Source organism: Abrus precatorius, unplaced genomic scaffold, assembly GCF_003935025.1.
Source record: "Abrus precatorius isolate BTA unplaced genomic scaffold, Abrus_2018 Scaffold10, whole genome shotgun sequence".
Taxonomy (NCBI): domain Eukaryota; kingdom Viridiplantae; phylum Streptophyta; class Magnoliopsida; order Fabales; family Fabaceae; genus Abrus; species Abrus precatorius.
In genome coordinates this window covers 24996377-25014084 of record NW_020874292.1, presented here as the reverse complement: position 1 = coordinate 25014084, position 17708 = coordinate 24996377, and the positions used below count along the sequence as shown (strand labels likewise).

The 17708-nt window shown below is 31.1% G+C and overlaps 2 protein-coding genes across 2 annotated transcripts; both read left to right on the top strand.

The window, feature by feature from the left end:
• The first annotated feature begins 681 nt into the window (after positions 1-681).
• Positions 682-879, top strand: LOC113853261. Its single transcript, XM_027483796.1, has one exon. The coding sequence runs from the start codon at positions 682-684 to the stop codon at positions 877-879; it is 198 nt and encodes a 65-aa protein (XP_027339597.1).
• A 10749-nt stretch (positions 880-11628) lies between these two features.
• On the top strand, positions 11629-17500 carry LOC113852872 (cellulose synthase A catalytic subunit 8 [UDP-forming]-like). Its single transcript, XM_027483262.1, has 13 exons — positions 11629-11806; positions 12126-12202; positions 12367-12418; positions 12504-12651; positions 13231-13503; positions 13945-14290; positions 14442-14579; positions 14855-14980; positions 15066-15278; positions 15579-15813; positions 15916-16115; positions 16322-16675; positions 16913-17500. The coding sequence occupies exons 1-13, from the start codon at positions 11629-11631 to the stop codon at positions 17498-17500; spliced, it is 2928 nt and encodes a 975-aa protein (XP_027339063.1).
• Positions 17501-17708: the final 208 nt, after the last annotated feature.

Genomic DNA, 17708 nt, shown 5'->3' with positions numbered 1-17708 from the left:
GTTTGTAGTGTAAAATATTTTAAATTTCTTAAAAATTATATTTTTAAAATTAATAAAAATATGTATGATATGCCTTAAATATAATTAGAAAATTTAAAAATATTTTGATACTGCATTTAATTTAAATAAAATTGTAATAGATTCATCACTCTCTTTTAAATAATATGAAATAAAATTCATTAAAATATATGAGAGGGTTAAAAGAAAGAAAGCGATGCATGATGCGTGATTTGAAGAGATACTCACCGTAGACGCAGCCCAATATAAAATGATTGTTGGATTATTATCGGGTAACGTGGCACTTTGACAATAACATCATATCACTCTCCCTTTCTTTTCTTTTTCGTATTAAAAAATAAAAGTTAGTGGGGACTGGGAAGAGGATAAGATTGCACTGCAAAGTACAACTTAAAAGCACACTGAAACTCTAAACTGGAAACCGGTAACCATTACCACTACTCCACTAGTGTAGCGCAGTGGTGGCGCCGCTGTTATTTTCATTTTTAAACATTACTCCCCCATACTACCGGCTACCCGCTACCCAGGTCAGCTCAACCTCTTCCCTTAATCCCTTCCTATATATATGCCAGTTAATGTTTTCTTGTTAACGCTGTGACTTTCATTCGGATTCAAATTCAACCCGACCCGATTCTGTTGTTGAGAATAGAGAGAGAGAGAGAGATGATACTGGTGGCGATCGTGGCGGAGGTGTTGGAGGAGTACACGGCGTTGCTGGCGAGGGTGGTGGAGCAAGTGTTCCGTTCCGCCCCTGTTCCTCGACAGTTTCGTTTCCTCATTCTACGTAGTCTTCCCTTTGTTTCTTCATACCCTAGCAGGACTCAACTACATCCTCCCCCTAACCCTCACCCCTCTTATTAGGAAACTTTCATTTTTGTTTGTTTAATTTTGTGCAGTGATGCTGCATATTCCTCTTTCTGTTACACTGTAAATTTCGGATGTTCTCGTTAACGCTCCATGAGCTTTCTTTATTTTGCTTCTGACATATTTCATAATAAATTTTTGTTTCTCTTTAAATTCTTTAATTTTCGTTCGAGTTCCAGTGCGTTATTTGGATCTCCAATGCACAGTGACTCGTGACTTGCCAAGAGTGTAGAAACTTCTTTTGCGCCTGTACTAAATTATTATTTATTGGATTAAACCTCTTGATGATTAAGCATGTTAAAGATTAATACTAATTACTAATGTATAATTTTAATTTAGATAAAGAAGATTCTGTATGTAATTTTATTCATAAATGATAATAATGTCGCGGAGCAATGACGTTACATCGGTCCAATGGCTATTTCTTCATTTAATATTTGTTGATATACATTATGTGGGCCCATTCTCCCAAGTACGTTAACTATAATTTGTCGCTAAAGAAAATATCTTTAGTCACTGGGATTGATAAAAGAGTTTAATTTTCCTTGTCATGCTGTTGGAAAATAAATAAATAGAACGATATATAGTACTTTAATCGTTATCATATAATGTGATAAAATAAAATTGAGTAGTATTAATAAAAATAGGGTTGAATAAAAATATAATTTAAGAAATTTTAAATCCGTAAGCAATGGTTATATGATGCCAAACATAATAATGCATACTAAAAAGTATTTCAAAAGTTCCGATGCAACGGTCCAGTAGAGATGTTCGCCGTACTTGGGCAAATAAATTTTGGTTGTGGACTCTTTTGATTGCAGTTGAAAATATACCAACTCCAAATTAATCAAGGAATTCACTTCAGTTATACTTTTTTTATGTGATTTAATACTTTTATTTTTAAATTAATTATTGAAATAAAATTATTTATTCTATAGATTATGTTTGTAAAATTTTATTTCTAGCATTATATTAAATATGTTTTTAAAAACACGTTAAAATTTTTATAAACATGAAGCAAATACAAGTTACAACTAATAATAATAAAATAAATGTATATTATTCTCAATTTAAACGTAAATCTAGTGGAGGTGGATACTTTGTGCACGTCTTCTTGTATTTTTTTTTTTTTCTGATCATGAATTGGAAAGGGGAAGAAAAGCACGGGTCACTTGATTGATTAATGAATTGAAATTGGGCACTGAATGGAAGTAAAATAAAGGGATGGGATTTGGTGTAAGGATAAATTTTGACACCTTAATTGTGTTACATATATCTGTGTGCGGAGAAATTAATCTCAATTAATCGTTGAATGTGTGAGAGTTAGATAGAATATGCTTAATAATGTTTGTGTAACTTATCTAACTTTGATTTTTAGTTCTTGTAATTTGAACTCGTGAGTTAAATCGATCAATTTATGAACTTAAATTGAGTTGAACATGAGCTTAAAAAAATCATTCATATAAAGCTCAACTTATTTTTGAATTGATTCAATTCTTATAATTTAAAGTAAGTTTGAAAATTTAATTCATGTTTAGATAGCAAAGATGAAGTCCGGATTGGGATAAGGTGAACAAAATTAAAAATAAAACATATAATAATAAATCATTAAAAAATTAATTAAATGTATTCATTCAATTCTTAAATTGTGTTTGTTGATTTTTTTTTCACTTAAAATCATCAATTAATAAGTGTAAATGTGTTTTATCCTCTAAGATGTATCTTATAACTTCAAATGAATCAAATCCTTGAATGTTGAATATCATTTTCAATATTAATTAATTCTTAAGGAAAATATCAATTTGTAGAAATTATAAATTTAAGAAAAAAATTCATTTTGGAAATTAACTTATTATTAAAGGAGAATTTGGATAACATATAACATCTTTGTTTAATTCAAGACATGACAACTATATATCAAAACTGAAGTTGATTACAAAATAGAAAGATTTATTATTAAAAACGTGTATTAGGATATCTAGTGTTATGACTTATGTAATACAAATTATGGAAGTTAATTATTTCAAATGATTCGATCATAACTTACCCAATAGTAAAAGTGATTCTTAATTTGTGGGGTAATGAGTGCTTAGCATGATGGCCAAGGAGGAAATTGATGCCACGATCAACGAAGAATTGGCAATAGTTAATTATTTTTCACTTGATGGCACACTAAAAGAATTGCTTTTACAAAATAAGTCAAAAGCAATGGGTTGTTAGAGGGTTGTTTAAGCTTTTTACTTTAAAAGAAGTATAAAAAAATGACTATAGTTAAAAAGTAAGCGTGGATTTCATAGTTAAGTGATGTTTACGATATCAAGAGTGTGGACTTGCAAGAAAATATTTGCAGTAAAAGGTAATTTTAATATCGCAATTGTTGAATCTTCTTACACCCAACGAATAACCATCCAATATCCATGTGAGAACAATCATGTCGCCCCGCAAATGTGAAGAATCCAATTTGAGTTATTGGTTGTGTTTCAACTCAGTGTAAATGCCAAGTTTATGTCGGTAAATTCACGTAATTATAATTTACAATAAAAATAAATTAAATAATAAATAATTTGAATTAAAAAATACTATAAAAGATTAAATTCTAAAAGAAAGATGTATTATAACGATTAATAAATTTACGTAAGTTAGCCAGTTCAAAGTCATATTTTATGCAAACTTTGTGATACCAGTGGAACAACTTCTAACATTTTATCTGAAAAGTAAATGTACGGAGGATCCTTTCTAATTTTCATTCATTAATTCATATATTACAACATACAAGACTTCGTCTTTTATAGACAAATATTTTAGATAAAATGACATTACTTATTCTAATTTGCTAAGTTATCTTTCTGCAAAATATTAGCCTTGATCATAATAATGAATATCTTTTCGATTGATCACTTAATTAGCCAACATATAAAACTAGTAATAAATGCTCATACATATTATTTTGTGGCTCATATAAAGCGATGTCCATCGTTCATTGTCAATCCTCCAATTTTTCTTATTTTGCGGTGTCCAATATTTGACAGCTTGATTAAACATATTCCAACATTCTCTTCCTTAAATCAAGTTGATATCATTCCAAGCATTTTTTTGAGTTTGTAAAATAACTCAACTTTCAATGGCTTTATAAAAATATTTGCAACTTGTTTTTAAGTGGAATAATACTCAATTACCACTTCTTTCTCAACTACTAGTTCTTAGATCTTATGAAATTGAATATCTATGCGCTTGGACCGTCCATGAAAAACTGAATTTTTACATAATATAATTGTTGACTTGTTATTACAAAATATTACTTTGTGAGTATCTTACTTTTGATGCATCATTCCAAGAATTATTCTCAATTATAATGTTTTAGTTGCACAACTAACTGCTGCCATATATTCTGCTTCGGCTATTAAAAGGGCAATAACTGGTTGTTTCTTTGAAGACCATGATATTGCACTGCTCCCAAGATAAAATATGTACCCTAACGTGCTCTTCCTTGTTACTACATCTCCTGCCCAATCACTATCTATATTACTGACAAGTTTTATATCATTATTTTTAGTATAAAAAATTCTTTTTTTCAGAGTACTTTTGATATATTTTAGAATTCTTTTGACTCCTTCTATGAATCTGCTTAGTAATCTTACTCCAAAGATAATATCAAGTCTTGTTGCAGTCAAATATCTGATACTTACAATTAAACTCTTATAGTAGGTTGGATCAATTCTCTTACCTTCAACTTCTCTTGTTAGCTTTAATTTTTCTTCAACTTGTGTGAGAATTGGCTTTGAATTCTCCATCTTGAACTTCTTTAGAATATCACCATTGAGAAATGAAAATTCCTCTTTCTTGTTGAATGACCTCAATGTCTAGAAAATAGGACATTAAGCCCACAATTGTCATTTCAAAATATCGTGTCATAGCCTCCCTGAATTCTGCCATCATCTTGGGATTGTTGCTAATAAAAATCAAATTGTCAACATATAAGCACACAATAAAAATATCATCAGGATTAACAACTTTGATATATAGAGTGTGCTAAAATTGGCATATATGAAATTCATGTTGTATAAAATAAGAATCAATCTTTTTATACCACGCTCTAGGTGTTTGCTTCAAGCCATATAATATTTTCTTCAATTTGTAGATCTTATCTTCTTTTCCTTTAATCATAAAACCTGTAGGTTGCTCAACGTACACCTCTTCTTCCAAAGTATCATTTAGAAAGGCAGACTTAACATTCATTTGATATATTTTCCAATTTTTTTGAGCTAAGATATATATAATTATACGAATTGTATCTAATCTCACTACAAGAGCAAATATCTTAAAATAATCAATACCTAATCTTTGCTTATATCCTTTAGCCACTAATCTCACTTTAAAGGGATCAATTTCTCCAATGGGCTTGTACTTAGTCTTATACACCCACTTTACTCCAATTGGTCTTTTATCTGTAGGTAAATTTGTCAGTACCCATGTTTCATTCTTCTCAATGGCATCAATTTTTGCATTCATAGCTTCTCTCTAATTCTAATCATTAGCAGCTTCTTCAAAAGTCAAACTCACAATTTGCAAATAAGGCAAAATTGATAATCTTCTCATCAGATGGATCATTATCATTACCCACAACATAATCTTACAATTTAACTGGTAACTTGTGATGCCTTTATGGTCTGCTGGAAGATTCTAGTACATCAACCGCTGAATCTACTTGTCTATCTTCTTCATAATTATTAGGAATCATCAACGGCTTATTTTGGATTTTTGTGGTCCAATCCCACATCCCTTCTTCACCAAACGTCACATCACAACTGATAATCACCTTTTTTGTCTCTGGATTGTAGAGTTTGTATGTCTTTGAGTTAATGCAATAGCCAATGAAAATACATTTTTCTCCTTTGTCATCTAATTTCTTCCTTAGCTGGTCTGGTACATGGGCATCAACAATACACTTAAATACTTCCAGATGACGTATTGATAGTCTCCTTCCACTCCATACTTCCTGTTCAAAATATAGATAGTAGTGGCAACTACTTCTGTCCAAAATTCTTTAGGTAATTGTTTGGCCTTTAACATACATCTGACCATGTTCATGATTGTTCTATTTTTTCTTTCTGCAACTCTATTTTGTTGAACCGTGTATCTAGTTGTCAATTGGTGTTAAATTCCATGCTGCTGAAAGAAATCTGCATAGGCAAAGTATTCTTGGCCTCTATCTATTCTCAATGCTTTGATTATGCAACTACTTTGTTTCTCCATAGATGCTTTAAAAGACTTAAAGGAATCACAAGCTTCTCATTTTTGCTTCAGAAAATATACCCAGGTTTTTCTACTAAAATCATCAATGAAAGTAATAAATAATTTGCTACTGCCATGTGTTGGTATTTCAACTGTACACAAATCTTCCATTTTTATGAGTCAACATATAATAGCCTCAGTAGATCTGGATATTGTACCCTTTATGTGACAATTGTCTCATGCTTAATAGATTATGATAAAGACCAGGAGCATAGAAACATGAGATAAAGTTCTGAGAACCATCTTTCAGTATGATAGCAACTTGGTCTTTCTCCAATATTGGAATATTTGAATTATTTTTGAATTTCACAATGGATTTGACCATTTCATCCAGAGAGTAAAATAACTCATTCTTCCTACACATATGATTACTACACTTAGTATCTAAATACTAGATGTTCTCATCTTTTGCAAAATTATTAGTTGCCAAAGATGAACTTTGTGGGTTATCAAAACTCTCACCAATATTTTGATATTGATTTTTTACTATGTTTACTTGTTATCAAAATCTACAATCCGCATCTTTGTGGTCAAACTTTTCACAATGATAACAATTAAAAGTTATTCTTTTTTTATAATAGCCCCTTCTTCCTCTTCTTCGGCTAATAGGCCAGCAATTATTTCCTCTTCCTTATCTAGGTGATATGAAATTGTTGTCTTTTTCTTGGTTGAAATTGCCATGACATCTTCCTCTAAAATTACCACGACATTTACTATTAAAACCACGACTTCTACTTTCAGCATTTTGATTAGACTCAACATCGTTATTGTGATTCACTTGACTATTCAAGTCTTCTTCATTCACTTTTTCTTATTACTCCAATATTATGCTCACATGATTCTTTATGCTTCCCTTCAACTCTCCTACAGTCATTGTGTTTGTATCATGAGACTTTATTATTGTAGTCACCACATTATCAAACTTCATTAGCATGGTATGGAACATTTTATCTACCACCTTGCTATTTGAGATGTCATCTTCATGCACTCTCATTTTGTTCACGAGATCTGTGACATGTGAAAATATTGTTAAATAGTTTTTGAACTAGACATTTCATATCTTTCAAATTCTCTACATAGAGATTGTAATTTGGATTTTTGAGCCTTCTCAACTCCTTTATATGACAACTTCAAAATGTCTTATGCTTTTTTAGCAATTTTGGCATTTGATATTTTGCCAAAAATTGAATAATCTACACCTTAGTAAATTTTTGACAATGCCAATTAGTCTTTCCTTTGAGCAGCACCATCAACTCCTTGTTATAAGTTTGGTTTAATAAAGCTCCAAATGTTGTGAGCTTTCAAATGGGTAGACATCAACAATGTCCAATAATTATAATCTATTTTCCCATCTAATTTGGGATTAGATAAAAAAAAATTATAATTTAACATATCTCTCACAAACTAACTCTATAAAAATTTGTAAAAGTTAGAACTCTTTTGTTTTTTACACACTCACTTTTTAAAATTTTGACATTCAAACTTTCAAAATTCTCTAGACTCTGATATTGATATTGGTGGGATGAATTCTAACATTTTCTCTATAGAGTAAATTTACGAGGAAGAGATTTTTTTTTTTTAATTTTCATTCATTAACTCATATATTACAACATACAAGACTTCGCTTTTTATAAGAAAATATTTTAGATAAAATGACATTACTTATTGGCCTTGATCGGGCTAATGAACAACTTTTTAATTGACCACTTAATTAGCCAACATGTAAAATTAGTAATAAATGCTCCTACGTATCATTTTGTGACTCATATAAGGCGGTGCCCATCATTTACTTTCAATCCTTCAATTTTTCTTACTTTGCAGCTTAAAGGTGTCCAATATTTGACAACTTGATTTAACATATTCTGATATACTGAGTAAAAAAAAACTGTATTATTTTCAACTTTGAATTTAATAACTTAAACTTTGTGTTTTAACAAGTGTCTTCAAGTTGAATCATCTTATCATTTTTAACTTTAAGAACATTGAGATCTCTTCCAACAACTAAGAATAGAGTTAGAGTATTTTTCAAAAAGAAAGTTTGGACAAACTTTCTCTTATAAACTAGATATTGAAAATGAGTTAAGCATAATTTTCAATAAAGCGTGATTGATTAGAGAGAGAAAAATGGCCAATATGTCAATATGGTTAAATTCTTGAAAGTTGGTGATCACATGCTTATATTTCTTGTAATTTTTTTTATAAGACTCATTTAAGTAAATTACATTAATTAATTATTTTTTAAAATTTAAAAAATAAATATAATACTAATTCTATTATGAATACTTATTTTGTTTATGTAAATTAATTTTTTTTACCAATTTTATTAATTAAATATTAAAAATAAAAAATTAATAAATATTTTATCAAAAATTATAAAATGCCTTATAATAAAAATTAATAATTTTTTTAATGTGTTTTATGTAAAAAAAAAAAGTACAAGAAATATATTATATTACTATATATGTTTCTGTTTATTTATTTAAAGAGAAAGTAAATTTTATAATAAAAAAATTCTATCATTTTGTTAAAATTAATTATTCACTTTACTAATTTACCTTTTATTAGTAATTCTCTTTATAACTCTTAGTTTACTTAAATGATTTTTTAACGTATTATTGAAAATATAGTCCAACTGTCAATGTTTATTTCATATTATTTTTGTTTGTTTAAATGATAAATGATATGAAAGATTACATTTATTTTTATTTATTTATATACTCACTACAAAATATTATTTTTTGTTAAAAAATTTAAAAATGTGAGGATAATTTTTATTAGTGTAGTTTTTGTTTAATAAAAATTAAATAAATATTTTTATTATCTATATTAACAAATAATATAATATATTAACATTTGTGTGTTGATAGTATATATTAATATTGTATTCATTAAAATAATTTTTTAGTATAATAAATCACATTTTTATAAAAATTTAAAATATCTACAATAAAAATTATATTTTTGTTAGAAAAATGTACAGTTACAAATGTGAATCTAACGAAAATGTTAAATTTTCACAGTAACTTTAAACCTCAGTCATTAATTTTTTTACTACAAATTTATTTTTAAAATTTAAATCATAATGTAATTTCGTAATTTAGAACAGTATATGTATAGAAAAAAATAAAAAAAAAGTATATGTTTATTTTTTTCAATCCTGAATTTTACTATATTTAATATTTAGAAAGTAAAATTAAAAAATATTGAATAATCATAATTTCTGATAAGAAAAACGTTCAAATATTTTTCATTAGTAATTTAACCACATCTTAGTAAAAAGAGTGATTTTGTAAAATGAATAAATTTTAAAAATTAATTTACATATAATTAGATTTTAAAATATTTATTTTCCAAAAAAGTAAAGACAAATTAAGATATAATTAAATTTTAAAATATTTATGTATAAAATATGAATTTTAAAAATATATAAAAAAAATTATATTTCATAATATCTATTTAAAAAAGATAAAATTTAGATTTCGATTGAAAAACAACACGTCAAAAATATTCTCCGAACGTGATAAGATATTTTATGACAAAAATTTTCATCCGTTGCAATTAGATAATAATGCATGTTAATTCACTTCAAAGTTACAAAAGAAAGAAGGTTAGCCACACATTTTTTTTAATGCCCTTTTTTTAATATTATCTTTATTATTGATAAAAATTTATTGAAAATTTAAAAATTATAAGAGAAAAATATAAATAAAAAAATATAACTTACTTGATTTTTAATAAATTTTATCAATTGCGTGTTAAGAATTTTAACCTCAGATACATTGATCGTTGTATTCCTATGAGATCTATTATTTCTTTCTTTGTAATGCTTTCATATGAGATCTATGAGGTTTCAAATGCTGTAAACAAAAGCCCAGATCAATGGCGTGACTAGAATCTATGTTTAGCAAGATAAATGGCATAAATAATGAATGCCATATGAAAGGTTGCTTTGAGGTTGGCAATGATGAAGAACAAGATGATCTGACGTTAGAACAACTTAGAATAGAAATGTGTATTTTATTTTTGCTACTTTGCAACGTACAGAACTACTGTTATTAATGCCAAACATGTTAGCTTAATTTGGTAAGGAGAATAAGATGCACGAAACCTCCTCAGTGAAAACGCTAGGTATCATTAACATTTGAGGCCTCCTCCATCCAAACTCTAATTTTTCTCATTTAAAAATTTTCGTAAGGTAATCTTTTAAGTACTTTTTATATTAATTACCTGATTTAATCCCTAAATCTAACAAACGATCGAGATTACCGACAAAAAATTGAACCCTATACTTTTACCATCCATCGTTAGCTCTACGCCTCCATCTCTACTATCTGGCTCAACACAATTGGTTCAAACACTATCTGAGACCCACAAGAAATTTTCACAATTCGTCAACTGAAAATAAAATAAAAATTGCTCTTGTATGATTTGAATAGTGCTTTTGCTCATAATGATTTCCTTTATATACTTACATCTTAAGATATCGTATACTTTATTCTGGTTTTGTTAACTACTGTTCTAAAATCAATCCTGAAGAATAAAAATAAAATATATTAAATAAAAATAAAACTTTAGTTCTCAATTTATCAAATAATTTATTTTTATTTATACTCTTTTCACTTTTATTCCCTAGCTGGTCTCTTAAATCACGTTACCAACCAACATCTGCCGGTTAGAGTAAACTAAAAGTTTCAAAGTTTTAGATTTGATCTTGAGATTTTCATGTGCATGTAGATAGAAAAAACATTGGGAGGGATAATCAATTTAGTGCCTTACCATATCTCAAGAGATTTATCTCAGAAACATATCAAAGAAACAATCATTTGTTAACAAAACCTTTTAAAATATGAGCAATTCTATATTCTATTTTCTTATGGCACGGTATCTATTACTTTTAAAGCTTGAACACCTGAGAAATCAAAATAGAAAACCTTTTTATGAATATTATGAGGTTTGAATGATCTTTTCCATCCAATTTTCTTCATTGAAAAATGTTGTTATTATTAACATTATACTTCTTTGGTTGCTGGCGGAAGGCTAGTGGTGAAGAACTTGTAGTTGAAGAGTTGTTAGTTAAAGACGTACCCAGCCCAACCGAAGCCTTCCTTATACTTCCCGCAATAAATTCAAATCTTTATTACTTAGTATGAAAACAAACACTAGACGTTGCTTCTCATCTCTCACTGTCTGTCTCTGAACGTGCCTTTGTGTGTGAGCCAAACAATGAATGACACCAACCTCTTAACCTCTGAGAAAATGAACCCACCACACTACCATCACCTTCACCACCATCCACACCCTTTACACTAATACAAATTTACTTTCCAACGTCAATGAATTTATGCTCTTTCATATAAACCCATCAGCATAGACTGAGAATCAAAGGGTCGGAGAGGCTTACACTGACACTTTATACTTCGGTCCTCGAACATAAGTTGGACCAAATAACAAAATATGATGGAATCTGCGGTTCACTTGTGCAACACTTGCGGGGAACAAGTGGGACTTGATGCTAATGGCGAGGTGTTTGTCGCTTGTCATGAGTGCTATTTCCCAATTTGCAAGGCTTGTTTTGAATATGAAATCAATGAGGGTCGTAGGGTCTGCTTGAGATGTGCCACTCCCTATGCTGGTAACCCTCCAATGCCAATTTGGCTGCTCTTATATCTCCAATTTAATATTTTGATGATTGACTCATGTATACTTCTGGCCTTTCACTTCTCATGCCATTGTTATTTTTGAGTGACAAACTTTGATAGTTCAAGAATCACTCAACAAAGTAATAAACTATTACTTTTTATTAATTTAAAAAGAGAAAAAAATAAATCTTCTCATTTTTCTTTTTCACTTAAGTAACGATATATATATAAACAAAAGTGGTATTTTTAGTCGTTTATCATTTCTTTTTGTGAAACGTCCTAAGATTGGTCTCCTTCTGTAATATTTCACAGATAGAACAAAAGACAATGATGACACCAAGGTTTTCGGAAATCAGTCCACAAGGGCTGCACATTTCAGTGCTTCTGAGGTAATGAATTAACATTCACATGATTTTAGGTGCAAATAGCAATTAGCTTTAATTTTTAGGAACAAGAATTTTGAGGGATAATACCATGAGTAATTATATTTATTTTTTGTAACATTGTTAAGTTGTTCATATTTGCATTTACAACCTCTCCTTGCATTATGTAGGATGTTGGACTCCATGCTAGGCATATCAGTACTGTGTCCACGGTGGATAGTGGTAAATAAGAGACTTCAGCTCGCATCTTCTACTACAATTTCATTAGGAATGTTCATTGATGATCATAACATGGTTTTTCTTGTAGAATTAAATGATGAATCTGGGAATCCAATCTGGAAGAATAGAGTGGAGAGTTGGAAGGAAAAGGATAAAAAGAGCAAGAAGAAAAAGGCTGCACCTAAGACTGAAAATGAGACGCCAATTCCACCAGAACAACAGATGGAAGAAATACAGTAAGTTCAATGAGATATGTAACACTTTTTCAGAAGGGAACAATGAAAAATATGTCAGATCATAACCAAGTCAAATTCTAGAGAAGCTATAAAAGAAAATATTCCCTTGTACCTCATAGCTCAATTGGTAAACGAGGAGAGGATGTGGTTAAGATGCACGGAATCGGACGCAAAAAATTAAGAAAGATTATGAATAGAAGAATAAAATTAAAATATGATTTGAATTCTTTCACTGTTTAATTTCTCAATCCTGTGAGCATTCTTGTATTTTCTTAGGGGAATGCTGGTATAGGCAGGATTACAGATATAAACACTTCAGCATCCTTATAAGGGATGAAGAATCAGACCAGTGTGGAGAATATCAAAGTAGTTCTTGAAAATATTAATGAGATTGAGGATTTTTCATCAAATTATTGTAATCCATCTGGTAGTACCTGCAAGGCTAGTAATTTGAAAATGAATATTTTTCATGTGTTTATCAATTTTGGATGCCTTGCTCCATCTTTTTTAAAACTGTCATAAAGGTTCAATCATATTTTTATTCTGATGTACATGGCTTCCTGCTGATACGTTTTGCAGGTCCTCAGAGGCTGCTGCTGCTGAGCCACTTTCAGTCATTATTCCAATCCCAAAATCTAGAATCACACCATACAGAATTGTGATAGTCCTGCGACTAGTAATATTGGGTCTTTTCTTCCATTATCGAGTTACAAATCCTGTTGATAGTGCTTTTGGTCTGTGGTTGACATCTATCATCTGTGAAATCTGGTTTGCATTTTCATGGGTGTTAGATCAGTTCCCTAAATGGTATCCGATCAACAGGGAAGCTTTTATTGACAGGCTTTCTGCAAGGTAAACTCACAAAATTGTTGGACATTTAGATCCTTGTACTTCAATCAAGCTTTAAGCTGAAAAGTCATATTGTAATAGATTAGGGGTGTGTTTGGTAAAACTACCTGTTAAAATAGTTGATAAGTATAAAATGACATCAAAATATATAAAAAGAAGGAATTATGATAATAAAGCGTTTAAAATAAACTTTACCAAATAGATTTAATTTTGGTTAAACAAGTTCTTAAGCTCATCCATTAAAAGCTTTGTCAAACACACTTATATTTGTAGTTTGTTTTTTTTTTCTTTCTCTGTTGAGAAATTATGAAAGGTTACAAAATCAAAGGATATAATATATAGTAAAGTAACATCTAAGTTGAATGCGAGAACTGAGAACTGATATTCCGCGTGTACTACTAGTCTGTACTTTGGATGCTCCTCACTCCTGCATTTCCATGTTAGGTATGAAAGACCTGGTGAACTCTCTCAACTTGCTGCTGTGGATTTCTTTGTCAGTACAGTGGATCCTCTGAAAGAACCGCCATTGATCACGTCTAATACAGTGCTTTCTATTCTTGCTGTGGACTACCCTGTGGATAAAGTATCCTGTTATGTGTCAGATGATGGTGCTGCAATGCTGACATTTGAATCCCTTGTGGAGACAGCTGATTTTGCAAGAAAGTGGGTTCCATTTTGCAAAAAGTTTTCAATTGAACCAAGAGCACCTGAGTTCTACTTCTCTCAGAAGATTGATTACTTGAAGGACAAAGTACAACCTTCTTTTGTGAAGGAACGTAGAGCAATGAAGGTAAGCATTTAATGCTTCGTATTTATGACTTCAAAGGCAGAACAACCTTGATGTTTAAAACATATCTGATTTGCTACACTCATCACCTTGTTTTTTTTCAACTCGGGTATCAGAGAGAAATATCTTAATGATTGTCTTTTATTTCTTTCAGAGAGACTATGAAGAGTTTAAAGTAAGAATTAATGCTTTGGTAGCAAAGGCTCAGAAAACACCAGATGAAGGATGGACAATGCAAGATGGAACTCCATGGCCAGGAAATAACTTACGCGATCACCCTGGCATGATTCAGGTACATCCATTAAAAATGAGTGCTCCATTTGAGCATTCATATAAATAGTTGGTTGTTCTAGTAATAAACTAGCCGTTAACAATATTTAATATTCTGCATAAAATAAAAAGAGGTTTCTAAGTGGTTGTCAGAATAGTGGGAAGTGGGAACCTTCTCTGGCTTTGTAAGATTGACTAGATCAATAATTGGAACAAGTGCATGCCATAGTTCTTCTACATGCTTCTGTGTCATGGCAAAACTTGAATGTTTATTAAATTTTGTGTTTTCATTTCCAGGTTTTCCTTGGTCACAGTGGTGCCCAGGACATAGAAGGAAACGAACTTCCCAGGTTGGTGTATGTTTCCAGAGAGAAAAGGCCAGGTTACCAACACCACAAAAAGGCTGGTGCTGAAAATGCACTGGTATGGATAGATACTTCAAATTAACATTGATATAATAAGGTCCTTAAGATTTTCTAATGCTTGGTGATTGTTTGGATTTATATAGGTGAGAGTGTCTGCAGTTCTCACAAATGCTCCCTTCATTCTCAATCTTGATTGTGATCATTATGTGAACAATAGCAAGGCCGTCCGGGAAGCCATGTGTTTTTTGATGGATCCAGTAGTTGGTAGAGATCTGTGTTATGTGCAGTTTCCCCAGAGGTTTGATGGTATTGATCGTAGTGATCGATATGCCAATCGCAACACAGTTTTCTTTGATGTAAGTTTAAATAAAATGAAAAGTTTCATTACTTCACTTAATAGATATTGTAGTCTAAGTGTGGTAGAAAATATTGACCATCAATCAAACAAGTATTCACAGCTTTTGTCTTTTCTTTTTGTGAATAATAGAGTCCAATTAATTTGGAATTTATCTGGTTTTATGACCAGAAATTGTTTAATTGTCAATAATATTAATATGGTGATATGTAGTGCATGTGGTGACATAAATTCTATGAAGTAAAAATCATGGACACAACACTTAGTATAGTTTCCAACCTTGATCCTTGATTCCTTTCAGGTTAACATGAAAGGACTTGATGGCATTCAAGGACCTGTATATGTGGGAACTGGATGTGTTTTCAATCGACAAGCACTTTATGGCTATAGCCCACCTTCTATGCCAAAATTACCAAAATCATCATCTTGCTGTTGCTGCCCCTCAAAGAAGCCAACGAAAGATGTCTCTGAGCTTTATAGAGATGCAAAGAGAGAAGAGCTTGATGCTGCCATTTTTAATCTAAGGGAGATTGACAGTAAGTACAGTTAATTTTATCAATCAGTTTTACTCAAACACATAGCAGAATATTCAATGATGAAAATGCTTCTTGCTTCTATTTTTGTTTTTGTTCTTGAAGATTATGATGAATATGAGAGGTCAATGCTGATTTCACAATTGAGCTTTGAGAAAACATTTGGTTTGTCCACCGTTTTCATTGAATCTACACTAATGGAGAATGGAGGGCTGCCTGAATCTGCAGATCCCTCAATGCTAATTAAAGAGGCCATTCATGTAATTAGCTGTGGATATGAAGAGAAGACTGAATGGGGAAAAGAGGTAAGGCATTCATGTTTTAGTACAAAGTGCGATGGAAAATCGAGTCAGCCAAATCTATACACTATTCATCTTGAATTCCATTTTTCTTTATCAATGATGATATTTTCATTAATGTACCTGTACATATCAAAATTTCGTTCTAGCTAAATTCATTAACTTTCACTTATTACTTGTTTAATTAAACAAATATTTTCTTGTACATTCAGATTGGTTGGATCTATGGTTCAGTCACTGAGGATATCTTAACTGGATTCAAAATGCAATGCCGGGGATGGAGGTCAATTTACTGCATGCCCTTAAGGCCAGCATTCAAAGGATCAGCACCAATCAATCTTTCTGATCGATTGCACCAAGTTCTTCGATGGGCCCTTGGATCAGTTGAAATTTTCCTTAGTAGACACTGCCCTCTCTGGTATGGTTTTGCAGGAGGTCGCCTCAAATGGCTGCAGAGACTGGCTTATATCAACACCATTGTCTACCCCTTTACATCCCTTCCTCTTGTTGCATATTGTTGTTTGCCTGCAATATGCCTTCTCACAGGAAAATTCATCATACCAACGGTAATTTCCTCGTCTGTATTGTGGCATAAAATTGATAGTTAAAAAGATATATTTGTTATTAATCCATTCAATCCATAAGGAAAATCCAACAAATGTCACATATATGAAATATAAATGACTATGTGTAACTACACAAACCAATGAAAACAGTTTAAAGCAACAGATAGAACAGTACATAAATTAAGGTCATTTTACACTAAGGCATTGCATTTTGTAACACATTTTAATTTGATGCAGCTTTCCAACCTGGCAAGTGCCCTCTTTCTTGGACTTTTCCTCTCCATTATAATCACTAGTGTGCTTGAGCTGCGGTGGAGTGGTGTTACCATAGAAGCATTGTGGCGTAATGAACAGTTCTGGGTGATTGGAGGAGTTTCAGCCCATCTTTTTGCTGTCTTTCAAGGATTCCTCAAGATGTTGGCTGGTGTTGACACCAACTTCACTGTCACAGCCAAAGCTGCTGATGACACGGAGTTTGGTGAACTATATATGATCAAGTGGACTACACTCTTAATTCCTCCAACAACCCTTATCGTTATTAACATAGTTGGTGTTGTTGCTGGATTTTCTGATGCACTAAATGGAGGATATGAGTCTTGGGGACCACTCTTTGGAAAGGTTTTCTTTGCCTTTTGGGTCATTTTTCATCTCTACCCGTTCCTAAAGGGTCTAATGGGTCGCCAAAACCGTACTCCAACCATTGTTATTCTGTGGTCAGTGTTGTTGGCCTCTGTCTTCTCTCTTGTTTGGGTCAAGATTAACCCATTTATTAGCAGAGTTGACAGTTCAACCATCTCTCAGACCTGCATTTCTATAGATTGTTAAGTCACTAAGATGATGCCTACCAAAAGTTTTGATCATATGTTAAAAATATGGATATAATGATGATTATGATGATTTAAGCCACAGTGTGCAAGATATGAGCTTTGTTGAAATGTGTAGGCATTTTAAAAGTAAGGTGTCAAAAATCGTGGTTACTTTTTTTTCCCCATGCATTGGACGAGTTTCCTGTGTAAAGATCAAGCATTGGCTG